At 56.8% G+C, this 24,679-nt stretch overlaps 1 protein-coding gene across 13 annotated transcripts; it reads left to right on the top strand.

The window, feature by feature from the left end:
* Nucleotides 1–2,607: 2,607 nt before the first annotated feature.
* Nucleotides 2,608–24,449, top strand: LOC107307276 (uncharacterized). Of its 13 annotated transcripts, none has more exons than XM_085533327.1 (7): nt 2,608–2,659; nt 8,311–8,507; nt 11,850–11,964; nt 13,340–13,573; nt 15,794–15,961; nt 19,800–19,883; nt 22,017–24,449. In XM_085533327.1, exons 1-7 carry the CDS (start codon nt 2,627–2,629, stop codon nt 24,447–24,449), a joined length of 3,264 nt encoding a protein of 1,087 aa, XP_085389453.1. In that variant the 5' UTR covers nt 2,608–2,626. The 13 variants fall into 13 exon arrangements, with proteins under 13 accessions (XP_085389453.1, XP_085389451.1, XP_085389450.1 ...); XM_085533325.1 differs by lacking the exon at nt 2,608–2,659 and adding an exon at nt 3,496–3,547; XM_085533324.1 differs by lacking the exon at nt 2,608–2,659 and adding an exon at nt 4,502–4,552.
* Nucleotides 24,450–24,679: the final 230 nt, after the last annotated feature.

Raw genomic sequence — 24,679 nt, 5'->3', positions numbered from 1 at the left:
GGGGTTATATGGGGTTATATGGGATCTATAGGGTTATATGGGGTTCTATGGGTGTAATTACATGCCTTGGCCACCAGGTGGCGCTGTGGAGTGATGGGCTCTATGGGTGTAGTTACATGCAGTGGCCACCAGGGGGCGCTGTGGGGTCTTATGGGGTTATATGGGGTTATATGGGGTTATATGGGATCTATGGGGTTATATGGGGTTATATGGGATATATGGGGTTATATGGGGTTATAGGGGGTTATAGGGGGTTATATGGGATTTAATGGGGTTATATGGGGTTATATGGGGTTATATGGGGTTACACACACTGATAAGGAACAGGATCACGTTGTTCCCTGACCTGAGGCTCATACAGTATGACTGCGGTATGGTATAGGGGATCTATAGGGTTATATGGGATCTATAGGGTTATATGGGGTTATATGGGGTCTATGAGGTTCTATGGGTGTTATTACACCCAGTGGCCACCAGGTGGTGCTGTGGAGTGATGGGCTCTATGGGTGTAGTTACATCCAGTGGCCACCAGGGGGCGCTGTGGGGTCTTATGGGGTTATATGGGGTTACATGGGGCTCTATGGGTTTCTATGGGTCTCTATGGGTCTCTATGGGGTTCTATGGGGTTCTATAGGGTTCTATGGGTTCTATCTGCCCCATAGGGAAGCTGCAGACGCTGTGTGTTATATGGGGCTCTATGGGTGTAGTTACATGCAGTGGCCACCAGGGGGCGCTGTGGGGTCTTATGGGGTTATATGGGGTTATATGGGGCTCTATGGGTTTCTATGGGGCTCTATGGGTTTCTATGGGTTTATATGGGTCTCTATGGGTCTCTATGGGTTTCTATGGGTCTCTATGGGTTTCTATGGGGCTCTATGGGGTCTCTATGGGTCCCTATGGGTCCCTATGGGTCCCTATGGGTGTCTATGTGTCCCTATGGGGTCTCTATGGGTCTCTATGTGTCCCTATGTGTCTCTATGGGTCTCTATGGGTCCCTATGGGTCCCTATGGGTCTCTATGTGTCTCTATGGGTCTCTATGGGTCTCTATGGGTCTCTATGTGTTCCTATGGGTCTCTATGGGTCTCTATGGGTTTCTATGGGGCTCTATGGGTTTCTATGGGGCTCTATGGGTCTCTATGGGTTTTCTATGGGGCTCTATGGGTCTTTGGGGTCTCTATGGGTTTTCTATGGGGCTCTATGGGTCTCTATGGGTCTCTGTGGGTCTCTATGGGTCTCTATGGGGTTCTATAGGGTTCTATAGGGTTTCTATGTCCCTATAGGGAAGCTGCAGACGCTGTGTGTCCTGTTGCGCCGGTTGAAGTCGCGCTGTCGCCGCGTTTTGATCTTCACCCAAATGACCCGAATGTTGGACGTACTCGAAACCTTCCTCACATACCACGGGCACCTGTATCTAAGGATGGACGGGAGCACCAGGGTGGAACAGAGACAGGTACTTATGGGGCAGGACCCACAACTTGTGGGGCAGACCCATAAGTTGTGGGGCAGGGAACCAGTTATGGGGCAGGGCATCTGTACCTAAGGATGGATGGGAGCACCAGGGTGGAGCAATGGCAGGTATGGGGCCAGACCCACAAGTTGTGGGGCAGGACCCATAAGTTGTGGGGCAGGGAACCAGTTATGGGGCAGGGAATGAGTTATGGGGCAGGGTGAGAAGTTATTATACCACGGGCACCTGTATCTGCGGATGGATGGGAGCACCAGGGTGGAGCAGAGACAGGTACTTATGGGGCAGGACCCATAAGTTGTGGGGCAGGGAACAAGTTATGGGGCAGGGTGAGAACTTATGGGGCAGGGAAGCCATAGGACACACCATGGGCATCTGTATCTATGGATGGATGGGAGCACCAGGGTGGAGCAGAGACAGGTACTTATGGGGCAGACCCACAACTTGTGGGGCAGGGTGAGAAGTTATGGGGCAGGGAACCAGTTATGGGGCAGAGCAATATGTTATTATACCACGGGCACCTGTATCTAAGGATGGATGGGAGCACAAGGGTGGAGCAGAGACAGGTACTTATGGGGCAGGACCCACAAGTTGTGGGGCAGGACCCATAAGTTATGGGGCAGGGAATGAGTTATGGGGCAGAACAATATGTTATTATACCACGGGCACCTGTATCTAAGGATGGATGGCAGCACCAGGGTGGAGCAGAGACAGGTCAGTTATGGGGCCAGACCCACAAGTTGTGGGGCAGGGAATGAGTTATGGGGCAGGGTGAGAAGTTATGGGGCAGGGAACCAGTTATGGGGCAGCACACAACTAAGTTATACCACGGGCATCTGTATCTAAGGATGGACGGGAGCACCAGGGTGGAGCAGAGACAGGTCAGTTATGGGGCCAGACCCACAAGTTGTGGGGCAGGACCCATAAGTTATGGGGCAGGGAATGAGTTATGGGGCAGGGAAGCAGTTATGGGGCAGGGAAGCCATAGGACACACCACGGGCACCTGTATCTAAGGATGGATGGGAGCACAAGGGTCGAACAACGGCAGGTATGGGGCCAGACCCACAACTTGTGGGGCAGGACCCATAAGTTGTGGGGCAGGGAACCAGTTATGGGGCAGCACACAACTAAGTTATACCACGGGCATCTGTATCTAAGGATGGACGGGAGCACAAGGGTGGAGCAGAGACAGGTACTTATGGGGCAGACCCACAAGTTATGGGGCAGGGAATGAGTTATGGGGCAGAGAATGAGTTATGGGGCAGGGATCCAGTTATGGGGCAGGGCATCTGTATCTGCGGATGGACAGCAGCACCAGAGTGGAGCAGAGACAGGTACTTATGGGGCAGACCCACAACTTATGGGGCAGGGAATGAGTTATGGGGCAGGCAACATGCTATGGGGTAAAGCAATGTGTTATTATACCACGGGCACCTGTATCTATGGATGGACGGGAGCACAAGGGTGGAACAGAGACAGGTCAGTTATGGGGCAGGACCCACAACTTATGGGGCAGGGAATGAGTTATGGGGCAGGGAACCAGTTATGGGGCAGGGAACATGGTATGGGGCAGGGCACCTGTACCTAAGGATGGATGGGAGCACCAGGGTGGAGCAGAGACAGGTACTTATGGGGCAGGACCCACAAGTTGTGGGGCAGGGAATGAGTTATGGGGCAGGGAATGAGTTATGGGGCAGGGTGAGAAGTTATGGGGCAGGGAACAAGTTATGGGGCAGGGCACCTGTATCTAAGGATGGACGGCAGCACAAGGGTGGAGCAGAGACAGGTACTTATGGGGCAGGACCCACAAGTTGTGGGGCAGGGAATGAGTTATGGGGCAGGGAACCAGTTATGGGGCAGGGAAGCCATAGGACACACCACGGGCACCTGTATCTAAGGATGGATGGGAGCACCAGGGTGGAGCAGAGACAGGTCAGTTATGGGGCCAGACCCACAAGTTATGGGGCAGACCCATAAGTTGTGGGGCAGGGAACCAGTTATGGGGCAGAGCAATATGTTATTATACCACGGGCACCTGTACCTAAGGATGGATGGGAGCACAAGGGTGGAGCAGAGACAGGTACTTATGGGGCCAGACCCACAACTTGTGGGGCAGGACCCATAAGTTGTGGGGCAGGGAAGCCATAGGACACACCATGGGCACCTCACCTGTATCTAAGGATGGACGGGAGCACCAGGGTGGAGCAACGGCAGGTATGGGGCCAGACCCACAACTTGTGGGGCAGGGAATGAGTTATGGGGCAGGGAATGAGTTATTGGGCAGAGCAATATGTTATTATACCACGGGCACCTGTACCTAAGGATGGATGGGAGCACCAGGGTGGAACAGAGACAGGTCAGTTATGGGGCTGACCCACAAGTTGTGGGGCAGGGAATGAGTTATGGGGCAGGGAACATGTTATGGGGCAGGGTGAGAAGTTATTATACCACGGGCACCTGTATCTAAGGATGGATGGGAGCACCAGGGTGGAACAGAGACAGGTCAGTTATGGGGCAGGACCCACAAGTTGTGGGGCAGGGAATGAGTTATGGGGCAGGGAATGAGTTATGGGGCAGGGAAGCCATAGGACACACCACGGGCACCTGTACCTACGCATGGATGGGAGCACCCACGTGGAGCAGAGACAGGTCAGTTATGGGGCAGACCCACAAGTTGTGGGGCAGGACCCATAAGTTGTGGGGCAGGGAATGAGTTATGGGGCAGGGAACCAGTTATGGGGCAGGGCATCTGTATCTAAGGATGGATGGGAGCACCAGGGTGGAGCAGAGACAGGTACTTATGGGGCAGACCCACAAGTTGTGGGGCAGGACCCATAAGTTGTGGGGCAGGGAACAAGTTATGGGGCAGGGCACCTGTATCTAAGGATAGATGGGAGCACCAGGGTGGAACAGAGACAGGTACTTATGGGGCAGGACCCACAAGTTGTGGGGCAGGGAATGAGTTATGGGGCAGGGTGAGAAGTTATAGGGCAGGGAACCAGTTATGGGGTAAAGCAATATGTTATTATACCACGGGCACCTGTATCTAAGGATGGATGGGAGCACAAGGGTGGAACAGAGACAGGTACTTATGGGGCAGGACCCACAAGTTGTGGGGCAGGGAAGCAGTTATGGGGCAGGGTGAGAAGTTATGGGGCAGGGAAGCCATAGGACACACCACGGGCATCTGTATCTACAGATGGATGGGAGCACCAGGGTGGAGCAGAGACAGGTACTTATGGGGCAGACCCACAACTTGTGGGGCAGGACCCACAACTTGTGGGGCAGACCCATAAGTTGTGGGGCAGGGAATGAGTTACAGGGCAGGGAACCAGTTATGGGGCAGGGCATCTGTACCTAAGGATGGATGGGAGCACCAGGGTGGAGCAGAGACAGGTCAGTTATGGGGCAGGACCTACAAGTTATGGGGCAGGGAACCAGTTATGGGGCAGGGCATCTGTATCTGCGGATGGACGGCAGCACCAGGGTGGAGCAGAGACAGGTCAGTTATGGGGCAGACCCACAACTTATGGGGCAGGGAACCAGTTATGGGGCAGGGTGAGAAGTTATGGGGCAGGGAAGCCATAGGATACACCATGGGCATCTGTATCTAAGGATGGATGGGAGCACAAGGGTGGAACAGAGACAGGTACTTATGGGGCTGACCCACAAGTTGTGGGGCAGACCCATAAGTTATGGGGCAGACCCATAAGTTATGGGGCAGACCCATAAGTTATGGGGCAGGGAAGCCATAGGACACACCACGGGCATCTGTATCTATGGATGGATGGGAGCACCAGGGTGGAGCAACGGCAGGTATGGGGCCAGACCCACAAGTTGTGGGGCAGGGAATGAGTTATGGGGCAGGGTGAGAAGTTATGGGGCAGGGAACCAGTTATGGGGCAGGGCATCTGTATCTAAGGATAGATGGGAGCACAAGGGTGGAGCAGAGACAGGTACTTATGGGGCGGGACCCACAACTTGTGGGGCAGAGTGAGAAGTTATGGGGCAGACACACAACTAAGTTATACCACGGGCACCTCCACCTGCCCATGGCTGCCCCGTTGCTGCCCTGTTTCTGCCCCACATCCACCCCGTTTCTACCCCATAGCTGCCCCATGGCTGCCCCCTTTCTACCCCACATCAGCCCCACATCAGCCCCACATCCACCCTGTTTCTGCCCCACATCAGCCCCATAGCTGCCCCATGGCTGCCCCATAGCAGCCCCCTTTCTGCCCCACATCAGCTCCACATCCACCCCGTTTCTGCCGCACATCAGCCCCACATCCACTCTGTTTCTGCCGCACATCAGCCCCCTTTCTGCCCCATAGCTGCCCCACATCAGCCCCATAGCTGCCCCATGGCTGCCCCCTTTCTACCCCACGGCTGCCCCATAGCTGCTCCACATCAACCCCACATCCACCCCATTTCTGCCTCACATCAGCCCCATAGCTGCCCCATGGCTGCCCCGTAGCTGCCCCCTTTCTGCCCCACATCAGCCCCCTTTCTGCCCCACATCCGCCCCACATCAGCCCCATAGCTGCCCCACATCAGCCCCATAGCTGCCCCATGGCTGCCCCACATCTCCGCTCTATTGCAGGCCCTGATGGAGCGTTTCAACGCGGACAAGCCCCACATCAGCCCCGTTTCTGCCCCATAGCTCCCCCCTTTCTGCCCCACATCAGCCCCATGGCTGCCCCACATCCGCCCCACATCAGCCCCATAGCTGCCCCACATCCACCCCACATCTCCCCATTGCGTTCCAGGCCCTAATGGAGCGTTTCAACGTGGACCTGCCCCACATCAGCCCCGTTTCTGCCCCACATCAGCCCCACATCCACCCCGTTTCTGCCCCACATCAGCCCCATAGCTGCCCCATGGCTGCCCCATAGCAGCCTCCTTTCTACCCCACATCAGCCCCACATCCACCCCGTTTCTGCCCCACATCAGCCCCACATCAGCCCCATAGCTGCCCCATTTCTGCCCCACATCTGCCCCACATCAGCCCCATGGCTGCCCCACATCTGCCCCACATCAACCCCACATCCGCCCCACATCCGCCCCACATCTCCGCTCTATTGCAGGCCCTGATGGAGCGTTTCAACGCAGACAAGCCCCACATCAGCCCCGTTTCTGCCCCACATCTGCCCCACATCAGCCCCACATCAGCCCCGTTTCTGCCCCACATCAGCCCCATGGCTGCCCCATAGCTCCCCCCTTTCTGCCCCATGGCTGCCCCACATCAGCCCCACATCCACCCCGTTTCTGCCCCACATCAGCCCCATGGCTGCCCCCTTTGTGCCCCATGGCTGCCCCACATCAGCCCCATAGCTGCCCCATGGCTGCCCCATAGCTGCCCCATAGCTGCCCCACATCTGCCCCATGGCTGCCCCACATCCACCCTGTTTCTGCCCCACATCCGCCCCACATCAGCCCCATAGCTGCCCCATGGCTGCCCCATGGCTGCCCCATTTCTGCCCCACATCCACACCATTTCTGCCCCACATCAGCCCCATAGATCCCCACTTTCTGCCCCATTTCTGCCCCACATCCACCCCCTTTCTGCCCCACATCTGCCCCACATCTCCCCATTGCATTCCAGGCGCTGATGGAGCGTTTCAACGCGGACAAGCGGATCTTCTGCTTCATTTTATCCACCCCACATCAGCCCCGTGGCTGCCCCCTTTCTGCCCCACATCCACCCTGTTTCTGCCCCTCATCAGCCCCATAGCTGCCCCATGGCTGCCCCACATCAGCCCCCTTTCTGCCCCACATCTGCCCCATAGCTGCCCCACATCCGCCCCACATCTGCCCCATAGCTGCCCCCTTTGTGCCCCACATCAGCCCCATGGCTGCCCCACATGTCCCCATTGTATTCCAGGCCCTGATGGAGCGTTTCAACGCGGACCTGCCCCACATCAGCCCCGTTTCTGCCCCATAGCTCCCCCCTTTCTGCCCCATGGCTGCCCCACATCAGCCCCACATCCACCCCCTTTCTGCCCCATAGCTGCCCCATGGCTGCCCCACATCTCCGCTCTATTCCAGGCCCTAATGGAGCGTTTCAACGCAGACAAGCGAATCTTCTGCTTCATTTTATCCACCCCACATCCACCCCATTTCTGCCCCACATCAGCCCCATAGCTCCCCCCTTTCTGCCCCATAGCTGCCCCACATCAGCCCCCTTTCTGCCCCATAGCTCCCCCCTTTCTGCCCCACATCTGCCCCATGGCTGCCCCATTTCTGCCCCACATCCACCCCATTTCTACCCCACATCAGCCCCCTTTCTGCCCCATAGCTCCCCCCTTTCTGCCCCATAGCTGCCCCATAGCTGCCCCACATCTCCGCTCTATTCCAGGCCCTAATGGAGCGTTTCAATGCAGACAAGCGAATCTTCTGCTTCATTTTATCCACCCCACATCAGCCCCATAGCTCCCCCCTTTCTGCCCCATAGCTGCTCCACATCAGCCCCATAGCTGCCCCATGGCTGCCCCCTTTCTACCCCACATCCGCCCCACATCAGCCCCACATCCACCCCGTTTCAGCCCCATGGCTGCCCCATAGCTGCCCCACATCAGCCCCACATCTGCCCCATGGCTGCCCCATAGCTGCCCCACATCCACCCTGTTTCTGCCCCACATCAGCCCCATAGCTGCCCCCTTTCTGCCCCACATCAGTCCCATTTCTGCCCCACATCAGCCCCATAGCTGCCCCACATCCACCCCATAGCTCCCCCCTTTGTGCCCCATAGCTGCCCCATAGCTGCCCCCTTTCTGCCCCACATCCACCCCATTTCTGCCCCACATCTGCCCCACATCCGCCCCACATCTCCCCATTCTATTCCAGGCCCTGATGGAGCGTTTCAACGCAGACAAGCGAATCTTCTGCTTCATTTTATCCACGCGCTCTGGGGGTGTCGGTGTGAACCTGGCGGGCGCCGACACCGTCGTGTTCTATGACAGCGACTGGAACCCGACCATGGACGCGCAGGCACAGGATCGCTGCCACCGGATTGGACAGACCAGGGATGTGCATATATACAGGTACGGAGCGACAGCCAATCACAGCTCTTGGAGGGATAGAGGGCAGCCAATAGGGGCTCTGAGGGATAGTAGGTGGCCAATAGGGGGGCTTAGAGGCACATAATGGACGCGCAGGCACAGGATCGCTGCCACCGGATTGGACAGACCAGGGATGTCCATATATACAGGTACGGAGCGACAGCCAATCACAGGGCTTCAGGGGTAGTAGGTGGCCAATCAGGAGGCTTGGGGGGCAATGGGTGGCCAATAGGGGGGCTTAGAGGAGCCACCATGGATGCGCAGGTGTAGGATTGATGCCACCGGATTGGACAGACCAGGGATGTGCATATATACAGGTATAGACAACAGCCAATCACAGGGCTTGGAGGGATAGCAGGCAGCCAATAGGGGCTCTGGGGGATAGTAGGTGGCCAATAGGGGGGCTTAGAGGCACATAATGGACATGCAGGCGCAGGATTGATGTCACCGGATTGGACAGACCAGGGATGTGCATATATACAGGTACGGAGCGACAGCCAATCAGAGCTGGTCAGGGGTAGTAGGTGGCCAATCAGGAGGCTTGCAGGGCAATGGGTAGCCAATAGGGGGGCTTGTCGGAGCCACCATGGATGCGCAGGTGTAAGATTGATGCCACCGGATTGGACAGACCAGGGATGTCCATATATACAGGTATAGACAACAGCCAATCACAGCTCTTGGAGGGATAGAGAGCAGCCAATGGGGGCTCTGGGGGATGGTAGGTGGCCAATAGGGGGGCTTAGAGGCACATAATGGACGCGCAGGCGCAGGAGTGATGCCACCGGATTGGACAGACCAGGGATGTACATATATACAGGTACGGAGCAACAGCCAATCACAGGGCTTCAGGGGTAGTAGGTGGCCAATCAGGAGGCTTGGGGGGCAATGGGTGGCCAATAGGGGGGCTTAGAGGAGCCACCATGGATGCGCAGGTGTAGGATTGATGCCACCGGATTGGACAGACCAGGGATGTGCATATATACAGGTACGGAGCGACAGCCAATCACAGGGCTTCAGGGGTAGTAGGTGGCCAATCAAAAGGCTTGGGGGGCAATGGGTAGCCAATAGGGGGGCTTAGAGGAGCCACCATGGATGCACAGGTGTAGGATTGATGCCACCAGACTGGACAGACCAGGGATGTGCATATATACAGGTACGGAGCGACAGCCAATCAGAGCTGGTCAGGGGTAGTAGGTGGCCAATCAGGAGGCTTGCGGGGCAATGGGTGGCCAATAGGGGTTCTGACTGATGGTGGCCAATGGGGGCTCTTGGCTGCGCTGCCACCAGATTGGACAGACCAGGGATGTGCATATATACAGGTACGGAGCGACAGCCAATCACAGGGCTTGGAGGGATAGAGGGCAGCCAATGGGGGCTCTGGGGGATAGTAGGTGGCCAATAGGGGGGCTTAGAGGAGCCAACATGGATGTGCAGGCACAGGATTGATGCCACTGGATTGGACAGACCAGGGATGTGCATATATACAGGTACGGAGCGACAGCCAATCATAGGGCTTCAGGGGTAGTAGGTGGCCAATCAGGAGGCTTGCGGGGCAATGGGTGGCCAATAGGGAGGCTTAGAGGAGCCACCATGGATGCGCAGGTGTAGGATTGATGTCACCGGATTGGACAGACCAGGGACGTACATATATACAGGTACGGAGCGACAGCCAATCACAGGGCTTGGAGGGATAGCGGGCAGCCAATGAAGGGTTGTGGGGGATAGTGGGCAGCCAATCACAGCTCTTGGAGGACTAGTGGGCTATAGGTTGACCTATGGGGTATGCTATGGGGCAGGCTACGGGGCAGGTTATGGGGCAGGCTATGGGGCAAACTATGGGGCAGGCTATGGGCTGTGCTATGGGGCAGGTTATGGGGCAGGCTATGGGGCGCTATGGGACAGGCTATGGGGCACTATGGGGCAGGCTATGGGGCTGGTTATCATGCTATGGGGCTGGTTATCATGCTATGGGGCGCTATGGGGCAGGCTATGGGGCTGGTTATCATGCTATGGGGTGCTATGGGACAGGCTATGGGGCTGGTTATCATGCTATGGGGCGCTATGGGGCAGGCTATGGGGCAGGCTATGGGGCTGGTTATCATGCTATGGGGCAGGCTATGGGGCAGGCTATGGGGCTGGTTATGCTATGGGGCGCTATGGGGCAGGCTATGGGGCAGGCTATGGGGCGCTATGGGGCAGGCTATGGGGCTGGTTATGCTATGGGGCGCTATGGGGCAGGCTATGGGGCTGGTTATGCTATGGGACAGGCTATGGGGCAGGCTATAGGGCAGGCTATGGGGCAGGCTATGGGGCTGGTTATCATGCTGTGGGGCGCTATGGGGCGCTATGGGGCGCTATGGGGCAGGCTATGGGGCGCTATGGGGCAGGCTATGGGACAGGCTATGGGGTGCTATGGGGCAGGCTATGGGGCAGGCTATGGGGCAGGCTATGGGGCAGGCTATGGGGCGCTATGGGGCAGGCTATAGGGCAGGCTATGGGGCAGGCTATGGGGCGCTATGGGGCAGGCTATGGGGCAGGCTATGGGGCGCTATGGGGCAGGCTATAGGGCAGGCTATGGGGCAGGCTATGGGGCGCTATGGGGCAGGCTATGGGGCAGGCTATGGGGCAGGCTATGGGGCGCTATGGGGCAGGCTATGGGGCTGGTTATCATGCTATGGGGCACTATGGGGCAGGCTATGGGGCGCTATGGGGCAGGCTATGGGGCTGGTTATCATGCTATGGGGCGCTATAGGGCAGGCTATGGGGCGCTATGGGGCAGGCTATGGGGCGCTATGGGGCTGGTTATCATGCTATGGGGCAGGCTATGGGGCGCTATGGGGCAGGCTATGGGGCTGGTTATGCTATGGGGCGCTATGGGACAGGCTATGGGGCAGGCTATGGGGCTGGTTATCATGCTATGGGGCGCTATGGGGCAGGCTATGGGGCTGGTTATCATGCTATGGGGCGCTATGGGGCAGGCTATGGGGCTGGTTATGCTATGGGGCGCTATGGGGCTGGTTATCATGCTATGGGGCGCTATGGGACAGGCTATAGGGCAGGCTATGGGGCAGGCTATGGGGCGCTATGGGGCAGGCTATGGGGCTGGTTATGCTATGGGGCGCTATGGGGCTGGTTGTCATGCTATGGGGCGCTATGGGGCAGGCTATGGGGCGCTATGGGACAGGCTATGGGGCGCTATAGGGCAGGCTATGGGGCGCTATGGGACAGGCTATGGGGCGCTATAGGGCAGGCTATGGGGCGCTATGGGGCAGGCTATGGGGCAGGCTATGGGGCTGGTATTGACGATGTGTCCCTGCCCCACAGGCTGATCAGTGAGCGGACGGTGGAGGAGAACATCCTAAAGAAAGCCAACCAGAAACGGATGCTGGGGGACATGGCCATCGAGGGGGGCAACTTCACCACGGCCTACTTCAAACAGGTGGGGGGCTATGGGGCGCTATGGGGCGCTATGGGGTCTGTGTGTCCCTATGGGGCTCTATGGGGTCCCTGTGGGGCTCTATGGGGCTCTATGGGGTCTGTGGGTCTCTATGGGGCTCTATGGGGTCTGTGTGTCCCTATGGGGTCCCTATGGGGTCCCTATGGGGCTCTGTGGGTCTCTATGGGGTCCCTATGGGGCTCTATGGGGCTCTATGGGGTCTCTATGGGGCTCTATGGGGTCCCTATGGGGCTCTATGGGGCGCTTTGGGGCGCTATGGGGCGCTATGGGGCTCTATGGGGTCCATGTGGGGCTCTATGGGGCGCTATGGGGCGCTATGGGGCGCTATGGGGCTCTATGGGGTCCCTGTGGGTCTCTATGGGGCGCTATGGGGCGCTATGGGGTCCCTGTGGGTCTCTATGGGGTCTCTATGGGGCTCTATGGGGTCTCTATGGGGCGCTATGGGGTCCCTATGGGGCTCTGTGGGTCTCTATGGGGTCCCTATGGGGCTCTATGGGGTCTGTGTGTCCCTATGGGGTTGCTATGGGGTCCCTATGGGGCTCTGTGGGGCTCTATGGGGTCTGTGTGTCCCTATGGGGTCTCTATGGGGCGCTATGGGGTCCCTGTGGGGCTCTATGGGGTCTGTGTGTCCCTATGGGGTCTCTATGGGGTCTATGTGTCCCTATGGGGTCTCTATGGGGTTCTATGGGGTCCCTATGGGTCTCTGTGGGGTCTGTGTGTCCCTATGGGGTCTCTATGTGTCTCTATGGGTCTCTATGGGTCTCTATGGGGTCTCTATGGGTCTCTATGGGGTCTCTATGTGTCTCTATGTGTCTCTATGGGGTCCCTATGGGTCTCTATGGGTCTCTATGGGGTCCCTATGGGTCTCTATGTGTCTCTATGGGGCTCTATGGGGTTCCTATATGTCCCTATGGGGTCTCTATGGGTCTCTATGGGTCTCTATGTGTCTCTATGGGTCTCTATGGGTCTCTATGGGGTCTCTATGTGTCTCTATGGGTCTCTATGGGGTCTCTATGGGGTCTCTATGTGTCTCTATGGGGTCTCTATGGGTCTCTATGGGGTCTCTATGGGTCTCTATGGGTCTCTGTGGGTCTCTATGTGTCTCTATGGGTCTCTATGGGTCTCTATGGGTCTCTATGTGTCTCTATGGGGTCCCTATGGGTCTCTATGGGTCTCTATGGGTCTCTGTGTGTCTCTATGGGTCTCTATGGGTCTCTATGGGTCTCTATGGGGTCTCTATGGGTCTCTATGGGTCTCTATGGGGTTCCTATGTGTCCCTATGGGGTCTCTATGGGTCTCTATGGGTCCCTATGGGTCCCTATGTGTCTCTATGGGTCTCTATGGGTCTGGTTGGCAGCAAACCATCCGGGAGCTGTTTGATGTGGTTCCCGATGGGGATCAACGGGATCAGAACCGGGATCAAAGAGATAAGGAGCAACGAGATAAGGACGGAGATAAGGACCGAGATGATAAGGATGGAGATAAGGACGGAGATGATAAGGATGGAGATAAGGATGGAGATAAGGATGGAGATAAGGACGAGGACGACGAGGACCCCACAAGCACACGGCGCACACACATCCTGGAGCAGGTCTGAGCCCATAACCACGCAGCCCCATAGACCCCAATGACCCCATAGCCCCCCATAGCCCCCCATAGCCCTCCATATCCCCCCATAGCCCCCCATTGACCCCATTACCCCCATAGCCCCCTATTGACCCCATTACCCCCCATATCCCCATTGACCCCATAGCCCCCCATAGCCCCCTATTGACCCCATTACCCCCATAGCCCCCTATTGACCCCATTACCCCCATATCCCCCTATTGACCCCATTACCCCCCATATCCCCATTGACCCCATAGCCCCCCATAGCCCCCCATAGCCCCCTATTGACCCCATTACCCCCATAGCCCCCTATTGACCCCATTACCCCCATATCCCCATTGACCCCATAGCCCCCATTAACCCTATTGACCCCATAGCCCCCTATATCCCCATTGACCCCATAGCCCCCCATAGCCCCCTATTGACCCCATAGCCCCCCATAGCCCCCAATGACCCCATAGCCCCCCATAGCCCCCCATAGCCCCCATATCCCCCCATAGCCCCCCATAGCCCCTCATATCCCCGTTGACCCCATAGCCCCCCATAGCCCCATTGACCCCATTGACCCCATAGCCCCCTATTGACCCCATAGCCCCCCATATCCCCCCATAGCCCCCCATAGCCCCATTGACCCCATAGCCCCCTATTGACCCCATAGCCCCCCATATCCCCCCATAGCCCCCCATAGCCCCATTGACCCCATAGCCCCCTATTGACCCCATAGCCCCCCATATCCCCCCATAGCCCCCCATAGCCCCATTGACCCCATAGCCCCCTATTGACCCCATAGCCCCCCATATCCCCCCATTGGCCCCATATCCCCCCATATCCCCATTGACCCTATATGTCCCATTGACCCCATAGCCCCCCATATCCCCATAGCCCCCCATAGCCCCCTATTGACCCCATATCCCCCCATAGCCCCCATATCCCCATTGACCCCATAGCCCCCCATAGCCCCCTATTGACCCCATAGCCCCCATTATTACCCCTATATGTCCCATTGACCCCATAGCCCCCCATATCCCCCTATTGACCCCATTACTCCCATAGCTCCCCATATCCCCACTGACCCCATAGCCTCCCATATCCCCATTGACCCCCATATCCCCATTGACCCCATAGCCCCCCATAGCCCCCCATAGCCCCACTGACCCCATAGCCCCCCATAGCCCCATTGACCCCATAGCCCCATTGACCCCATAGCCCCCCATAGCCTCCCATATCCCCATTGACCCCATATCCCCCCATATCCCCATTGACTCCATAGCCCCCCATAGCCCCCATTAACCCTATTAACCCCATATCCCCCCATATCCCCCTATTGACCCTATATCCCCCCATAGCCCCCATTACCCCCATAGCCCCCATAGCCCCCGTATCCCCCCCTTAACCCCATTGACCCCATATCCCCCCATTGATCCTATTGGCCCTATATCTCCCCCAGGCCCTATGTGGGGCAGAGGACCCCATATCCCCCTATATCCCCATTAACCCCCATATCCCCCCATATCCCCCATTACCCCCATAGCCCCCATGTCCCTCATTAACCCCATATCCCCCCATTAACCCCATATCCCCCCATATCCCCATTAACCCCCATATCCCCCCATATCCCCCCATTAACCCCATATCCCCCCATATCCCCATTAACCCCCATATCCCCCCATATCCCCCCATTAACCCCATATCCCCCCATATCCCCATTAACCCCCATATCCCCCCATATCCCCCATATCCCCCTATTGACCCCATATCCCCCATTAACCCCATATCCCCCCATATCCCCATTAACCCCCATTGATCCTATTGGCCCTATATCTCCCCCAGGCCCTATGTGGGGCAGAGGACCCCATATCCCCCCATATCCCCCTATTGACCCCATATCCCCCCATATCCCCCATTACCCCCATAGCCCCCATATCCCCCTATTGACCTCATTAACCCCCATTGATCCTATTGCCCCTATATCCCCCCAGGCCCTATGTGGGGCAGAGGACCCCATATCCCCCCATATCCCCCATTAACCCCCATATCCCCCCATATCCCCCATGGCCCCCCATATCCCCCATTAACCCCATATCCCCCCATTAACCCCATATCCCCCCATATCCCCATTAACCCCCATTGACCCCATATCCCCCCATATCCCCCCATATCCCCATATCCCCCCATTGATCCTATTGGCCCTATATGTCCCCAGGCCCTATGTGGGGCAGAGGACCCCGAGGACATCCGGGCAGCGTCCCAGGCTCAGGCCGAGCGCGTGGCGGCCATGGCTGAGTTCAGCGACAACAACAGCCCCGAAGGGGAGCGGGACGATGAGGAGACGTCGAAGGCCGAGATGGAGATCGCCGCCCTGGTGGAGCAGGTGGGAATTACATGGGGTATATGGGGTTATATGGGGGGATATGGGGTTATATGGGGTTATATGGGGGTATATGGGGGGATATGGGGGTATATGGGGGTCTATATGGGGTTATATGGGGGTATATAGGGGGATATGGGGTTATATGGGGGTATATGGGGGTCTATATGGGGTTATATGGGGGTATATGGGGTTATATGGGGGTATATGGGGTTATATGGGGGGATATGGGGGGATATGGGGTTATATAGGGGTATATGGGGTTATATGGGGGGTTAGATTGGGATATATGGGGGTATTAATAGGATAGGGGGGGGTATTTGGGGTTATATGGGGTTATATGGGGGGATATGGGGGGATATGGGGGTCTGTAGGGGGGATATGGGGTTATATGGGGGTATATGGGGGTCTATATGGGGGTATATGGGGGTATATGGGGTTATATGGGGGGATATGGGGGTCTATATGGGGGTATATGGGGTTATATGGGGTTATATGGGGGTATATGGGGGGATATGGGGGGTTAGATTGGGATATATGGGGGTATTAATAGGATATGGGGGGGTATATGGGGTTATATGGGGGTACATGGGGGTATATATGGGGTTATATGGGGTTATATGGGGTTATATGGGGGTATATGGGGGGATATGGGGGTCTATATGGGGTTATATGTGGGGTATATGGGGTTATATGGGGGTCTATATGAGGTTATATGGGGGGATATGGGGGTATATGGGGTTATATGGGGGGATATGGGGGGATATGGGGTTATATGGGGGTCTATATGGGGATGATGAGGAGACGTCGAAGGCCGAGATGGAGATCGCCGCCCTGGTGGAGCAGGTGGGAATTACATGGGGGTATATGGGGGGATATGGGGGTTATATGTGGGGTATATGGGGTTATATGGGGGTATATGGGGGGTTAGATTGGGATATATGGGGGTATTAATAGGATATCGGGGGGTATATGGGGTTATATGGGGGGATATGGGGGTCTATATGGGGACGATGAGGAGACGTCGAAGGCCGAGATGGAGATCGCTGCCCTGGTGGAGCAGGTGGGAATTACATGGGGTATATGGGGTTATATGGGGGTATATGGGGGGATATGGGGGTCTATATGGGGTTCTATGGGGGTCTATATGGGGAGGATGAGGAGACGTCGAAGGCCGAGATGGAGATCGCCGCCCTGGTGGAGCAGGTGGGAATTACATGGGGTTATATGGGGTTATATGGGGGGATATGGGGTTATATGGGGGTATATATGGGGTTATATGGGGGTATATAGGGTTATATGGGGTTATATGGGGGTATATGGGGTTATATGGGGGTATATGGGGGTATATGTGGGGTATATGGGGGGATATGGGGGTATATGGGGGTCTATATGGGGTTATATAGGGGTATATGGGGTTATATGTGGGGTATATGGGGGTATATGGGGGTCTATATGGCATTATATGGGGGGATATGGGGGTCTATATGGGGGGATATGGGGGTCTATATGGGGTTATATGGGGGTCTATATGGGGACGATGAGGAGACATCGAAGGCCGAGATGGAGATCGCCGCCCTGGTGGAGCAGGTGGGAATTACATGGGGTTATATGGGGGGATATGGGGTTATATGGGGGTATATGGGGTCTATATGGGATTATATGGGGTTATATGGGGTTATATGGGGTTATATGGGGGTATATGGGGTTATATGGGGGTATATGGGGTTATATGGGGGTCTATATGGGGGTATATGGGGGTCTATATGGGGTTATATATGGGGGTATATATGGGGACGATGAGGAGACGTCGAAGGCCGAGATGGAGATCGCCGCCCTGGTGGAGCAGGTGGGAATTACATGGGGTGTATGGGGTTATATGGGGGTATATGGGGTTATATGTGGGGTATATGGGGTTATATGGGGGTATATGGGGTTATATGGGGGCATATATGGGGTTATATGGGGGTATATGGGGTCTATATGGGGTTATATGGGGGTCTATATGGGATTATATGGGGGTCTATATGGGGAGGATGAGGAGACGTCGAAGGCCGAGATGGAGATCGCTGCCCTGGTGGAGCAGGTGGGAATTACATGGGGTATATGGGGGGATATGGGGGTATATGGGGGGATATGGGGGTATATATGGGGTTATATGGGGTTATATGGGGGTCTATATGGGGTTATATGGGGGTATATAGGGGTATATGGGGTTATATGGGGGTCTATATGGGGTTATATGGGGGTATATGGGGTTATATGGGGGTATATGGGGGTCTATATGGGGTTATATGGGGGTATATGGGGTTATATGGGGGGATATGGGGGTATATGGGGTTATATGGGGGTATATGGGGGGATATGGGGGTCTATATGGGGATATATGGGGGTATATGGGGGGATATGGGGGTCTGTATGGGGGGATATGGGGTTATATGGGGGTATATGGGGGTATATGGGGTTATATGGGGTTATATGGGGGTATATGGGGGGTTAGATTGGGATATATGGGGGTATATGGGGGTATATGGGGGTCTATATGGGGATGACGAGGAGACATCGAAGGCCGAGATGGAGATCGCCGCCCTGGTGGAGCAGGTGGGAATTACATGGGGTATGTGGGGTTATATGGGGGGATATGGGGGTATATGGGGGGATATGGGGTTATATGTGGGGTATATGGGGTTATATGTGGGGTATATGGGGTTATATGGGGTTATATGGGGTTATATGGGGGTATATGGGGGGATATGGGGGGATATGGGGGTCTATATGGGGTTATATGGGGTTATATGGGGGTCTATATGGGGTTATATGGGGGTCTATATGGGGATGATGAGGAGACGTCGAAGGCCGAGATGGAGATCGCCGCCCTGGTGGAGCAGGTGGGAATTACATGGGGTATATGGGGTTATATGGGGGGATATGGGGGGATATGTGGGGTATATGGGGTTATATGGGGGGATATGGGGGTCTATATGGGGTTATATGGGGGTCTATATGGGGAGGATGAGGAGACGTCGAAGGCCGAGATGGAGATCGCCGCCCTGGTGGAGCAGGTGGGAATTACATGGGGGATATGGGGGTATATGGGGGGATATGGGGGTATATGGGGGGATATGGGGGGTTAGATTGGGATATATGGGGGTATTAATAGGATAGGGGGGAATATATGGGGTTATATGGGGGGATATGGGGTTATATGGGGTTATATGGGGGGATATGGGGTTATATGGGGGGATATGGGGGTATATAAGGCTTTATGGGGTTATATGGGGGGATATGGGGGGATATGGGGGCATATATGGGGTTAGATGGGGGCATATAGGGGTTCTTAATGGGGTTCTCTGGGGTTCTTAATGGGTTCTATGGGGTTCTTAACGTGTTCTATGGGGTTCTTAATGGGATATATAGGGGTACATGGGGGTTCTATGGGGTTCTTAATGGGATATATAGGGGTACATGGGGGTTCTCTGGGGTTCTTAATGGGATATATAGGGGTACATGGGGGTTCTATGGGGTTCTATGGGGTTCTTGACGTGTTCTATGGGGTTCTTAATGGGATATATAGGGGTACGTGGGGGTTCTATGGGGTTCTTAATGGGATATATAGGGGTACATGGGGGTTCTATGGGGCTCTTAATGGGATATATAGGGGTACATGGGGGTTCTATGGGGTTCTTAATGGGATATGTAGGGGTACATGGGGGTTCTATGGGGTTCTTAATGGGATATATAGGGGTACATGGGGGTTCTATGGGGTTCTTTATGGGATATATAGGGGTACATGGGGGTTCTATGGGGTTCTATGGGGTCTGTGCCCCCCATCCCGTTCCAGCTGACCCCCATCGAGCGCTACGCCATGAACTTCCTGGAGGCGTCGCTGGAGGACGTCAGCCGGGAGGAGCTCAAACAGGCCGAGGTCAGCGGGTGGGATGGCTGGGGGGCGGCCATATTGCAACATGGCGGCCGAGGGACAAGATGGCGGCCGGGTTTAAAGATGGCGGCCGTGGGACAAGATGGCGGCCGGGTTTAAAGATGGCTGCCATGGGACAAGATGGAGGCTGGGTTTAAAGATGGCGGCCGTGGGACAAGATGGCGGCCATATTGCAAGATGGCGGCCGTGGGACAAGATGGCGGCCGGGTTTAAAGATGGCGGCCATATTGCAAGATGGCGGCTGTGGGACAAGATGGCGGTCGGGTTTAAAGATGGCTGCCATGGGACAAGATGGCGGCCGGGTTTAAAGATGGCAGCCATATTGCAAGATGGTGGCTGTGGGACAAGATGGCGGCCGGGTTTAAAGATGGCGGCCGGGTTCAAAGATGGCGGCCGGGTTTAAAGATGGCGGCCGGGTTCAAAGATGGCAGCCGGGTTTAAAGATGGCGGCTGGTTTTAAAGATGGCGGCCGGGTTTAAAGATGGCAGCTGGGTTTAAAGATGGCGGCCGTGGGACAAGATGGCGGCCGGGTTTAAAGATGGCGGCTGTGGGACAAGATGGCGGCCATATTGCAAGATGGCGGCCGTGGGACAAGATGACAGCTGGGTTTAAAGATGGCGGCCATATTGCAAGATGGCGGCCGTGGGACAAGATGGCGGCCATTTTGCAAGATGGCGGCCATATTGCAAGATGGCGGACGGGTTTAAAGATGGGATGGTGGCCATTGTGGGATGGCGGCCATGTTACAAGATGGCGGCCATGTTGTGGGACGGGATGGCGGCCATGTTACAAGATGGCGGCCATGTTGTGGGATGGCGGCCATGTTGTGAGATGGGGGCGTTATTATGGTCTATCGTCTTGGGTCCTATTATGGGCTGGGGTCCTATTATGGTCTGGGGTCCTATTATGGCCTATGGAGGCCTATTATGGGCTGGGGTCCTATTATGGGCTGGGGTCCTATTATGGCCTATGGAGGCCTATTATGGGCTGAGGTCCTATTATGGGTTGGGGTCCTATTATGGTCTGGGGTCCTATTACGGCCTGGGGTCCTATTATGGTCTGGGGTCCTATTATGGTCTGGGGTCCTATTATGGGCTGGGGTCCTATTACGGCCTGGGGTCCTATTATGGCCTATGGAGGCCTATTATGGTCTGGGGTCCTATTATGGTCTGGGGTCCTATTATGGCCTATGGAGGCCTATTATGGCCTATGGAGGCCTATTATGGGTTGGGGTCCTATTATGGCCTATGGAGGCCTATTATGGTCTGGGGTCCTATTATGGCCTATGGAGGCCTATTATGGGTTGGGGTCCTATTATGGGTTGGGGTCCTATTATGGCCTATGGAGGCCTATTATGGGTTGGGGTCCTATTATGGGCTGGGGTCCTATTATGGCCTATGGAGGCCTATTATGGTTTGGGGTCCTATTATGGTCTGGGGTCCTATTATGGTCTGGGGGCTTATTATGGCCTATGGAGGCCTATTATGGCCTATGGAGACTTATTATGGGGCCTATTATGGTCTGGGGTCCTATTATGGCCTATGGAGGCCTATTATGGTCTGGGGTCCTATTATGGGCTGGGGTCCTATTATGGCCTATGGAGGCCTATTATGGGTTGGGGTCCTATTATGGGCTGGGGTCCTATTATGGTCTGGGGTCCTATTACGGCCTGGGGTCCTATTATGGCCTATGGAGGCCTATTATGGTCTGGGGTCCTATTATGGGTTGGGGTCTTATTATGGTCTGGGGTCCTATTATGGCCTGGGGTCCTATTATGGGCTGGGGTCCTATTATGGTCTGGGGTCCTATTATGGTCTGGGGTCCTATTATGGGCTATGGAGGCCTATTATGGGCTGTGGAGGCCTATTATGGCCTATGGAGGCTTATTATGGGCTGGGGTCCTATTATGGCCTATGGAGGCCTATTATGGGCTGGGGTCCTATTACGGCCTGGGGTCCTATTATGGCCTATGGGGTCCTATTATGGCCTGGGGTCCTATTATGGTCTGGGGGCTTATTATGGTCTGGGGTCCTATTATGGCCTATGGAGGCCTATTATGGTCTGGGGTCCTATTATGGCCTGCAGACCCTCACCCTCCCCTTCCCCCCATGTAACCAGGAGCAGGTGGAGGCGGCCCGGAAGGACATTGACCAGGCCAAGGGCGAAGGTCGCTTCCGGCTTCCGGATGAGGAAGAGGAAGAGGAAGCGGCCACGGCGGCCATGACGGTTGGGGAGGAAGGACCCAACCCCAGGAGAGCCCGCAAAGCGCGAGGACCCCCAAAGCCAAACCCAGGAACCAGGGTCAGCCAAAGGCTGCGGGCCGCGGCTGCCAACACTCCCAAGATGGCCGCCGTCACCACGGCCACCACGGCATCCAAGATGGCGGCCACCGTGACAACAACAGCCAAGATGGCGGCTGTGACAACAACGGGATCCAAGATGGCGGCCGCTGTGACAACAACATCCAAGATGGCGGCTGTGACGACAGCGGGATCCAAGATGGCAGCCACCGTGACAACAACATCCAAGATGGCAGCCATGACAACAACGGCATCCAAGATGGCGGCTGTGACGACAACGGCATCCAAGATGGCAGCCACAACGACAATGGCATCCAAGATTGCGGCCATGACGACGACGACAGCATCCAAGATGGCGGCCACGACAACAACGGCATCCAAGATGGCGGCCATGACGACGACGACAGCATCCAAGATGGCGGCCATGACGACGACGGCATCCAAGATGGCGGCCATGACGACAACAACATCCAAGATGGCGGCCACCGTGACAACAACATCCAAGATGGCGGCCACGACGATGGCGGCATCCAAGATGGCGGCCATGACGGGATCCAGGGGGCCCGTGAGCCAATGGCGGAGCCCCACACACCCCACACACAGGACGGCGCCACCCGGGGGGGGGATGACGTCACAGGGCGAGGTGATGACGTCACAGCCGGCGGCCATGACGGCGGCGTCTGGACCAATGGCGTCGCAGGAAGAGGCGATGACGTCACAGGCGGAAGCGATGACGTCACAGGCGGAAGCGATGACGTCGCAGGCGGCGGCCATGATGATGACGTCACAGGCGGAAATGGCGCCCTCGCAACAGGAAGTGACGTCATCAAAGCCGGAAGTGATGACGTCACAGCAGGAGGCGATGACGTCACAAGATGAATCGATGACGTCACAACCGGAAGTGATGACGTCACAACCGGAAGCGATGACGTCATCGCCGTCCCCTCGCGGCAGCGCCCCATTGGAGGTTGGGGGGCCAATCACGGAGCCCCCCACGGCCGCCATGATGGGAACCCAGGACCCCCAGCCCCACAGCGGACCCACAGCGGAAGCTCCGCCCATCCCAGCCGACCAATCAGATCGTTCCCAATCCAACCAATCGGATCATTCCCAACCGAACCAATCAGATCGTCCCACACCCAACCAATCGGATCGTCTCCAACCCAACCAATCGGATCGTCTCCAACCCGACCAATCGGATCGTTCCCAACCCGACCAATCAGAATCTCCTCCCCCCCAATCCAACGAATCAGAACGTCCCCCGCCCCAACCCAACCAATCAGAACATCCTCCCTCCCAACCCAACCAATCAGATCGCCCCCCGCCCCAACCCAACCAATCAGATCGCCCCCCACCCCGCCGTCGCCGTAGCGCCGACGTCGAGATCCGCCAGAGTCGACTTCCGGGTCCATCGGCCAAAGTCCTTCGACAACTTCCGGGTCGCCTGGTCACCATCTTGGAGACCCCCGCCCCCCCCATCCAATATGGCCGCCGCCGACGCTGCCCCCCCCCCCCACAACAACCCCCCAATGAAGACGACGAGGACGAGGCCGCCATGACGGCGGCGGCCATGACACCCAACCACACCCACCATCATCATCATCACCCCCCGCCCCCACCCAAACGCCGCCGGGGTCGCCCCCCCAAGCGCCGCCATCCCCCCGGTGGGGGGGGGGTCTCCTCTTCCTCTTCCTCCTCATCCTCCTCCTCCTCTTCCTCCTCCCGCCGCCGACGCCGCCGCCATCTTGGCCGCCATCTTGGCCGCCATCATGGCCGACGGAGACCTCCCCCCCCTCCTCCTCCTCCTCCTCCTCCTCCTCCTCCTCCTCCTCCCCCCCCTCAGGACCCCAAACGTCGCGGTCGCCCCACGCGGGGACCCCCCAACAACCCCCCAAATTCCTCATCGTCCCCTTCCTCTTCCTCCCCCCCCCATCATCTTCCTCTTCCTCCTCCTCCTCCATCCAGCCCAGGCAAACGCCGGCGGGGTCGGCCTCCCAAGATGGCCGCCGCTCCTTCCTCATCCTCCTCTCAACCCCCCGCCCCATTGAGGGGCACCCGGCGACACCCCCCACCCACTTTAATGGCCCCGTTGGAACGGGAGCCGGGGGGGGGTGGCCAGGAGGAGGAAACGAGCCCCCAGCCCCCAAGCGGAGCCCCCCGAGACCCCCCCACAACAGCCGCCATCGCCACCCCCTTCCTCCCGCTCTTCCTCCCCTTCCCCTTCCTCTTCCTCCTCCTCGTCCTCGGATGAAGGCCCCCCCCCGGCCAAGAGGAGGAAGAGGAGCCGACCCGGGGGCTCCATTGAGAAGGATTCGGATATTGGGGGGGGGGCCACGCGAAGCCGAAGGAGACGCCCCCAAACTCAAGGGACCCCCCCCCCACCGGACCCTCATCCATCCAAGATGGAGGACGGGAGGAAGAGGAAGAGGAGGAGGAACCCCCCCCGCCGTTGTGCCCTCGGAGCCGCCCGGCCTCCATCCG

The sequence above is a fragment of the Coturnix japonica genome, unplaced genomic scaffold (assembly GCF_054131305.1).
Source record: "Coturnix japonica strain WE unplaced genomic scaffold, WE-NBRP24 Scf058, whole genome shotgun sequence".
Lineage (NCBI taxonomy): Eukaryota > Metazoa > Chordata > Aves > Galliformes > Phasianidae > Coturnix > Coturnix japonica.
This window is presented reverse-complemented; position numbering and strand designations above follow the sequence as displayed.

Bases quoted from the DNA above. Each gene is read 5' to 3' on its own strand.
- LOC107307276 (XM_085533327.1), top strand. From the start codon at position 2,627: ATGGACGGGAGCACAAGGGTGGAGCAGAGACAG. The intron at 8,508-11,849 runs GTACGGAGCGAC...CCTGCCCCACAG, and splicing joins AGGGATGTGCATATATACAG to GCTGATCAGTGAGCGGACGG. The intron at 19,884-22,016 runs GTCAGCGGGTGG...CCATGTAACCAG, and splicing joins AGGAGCTCAAACAGGCCGAG to GAGCAGGTGGAGGCGGCCCG.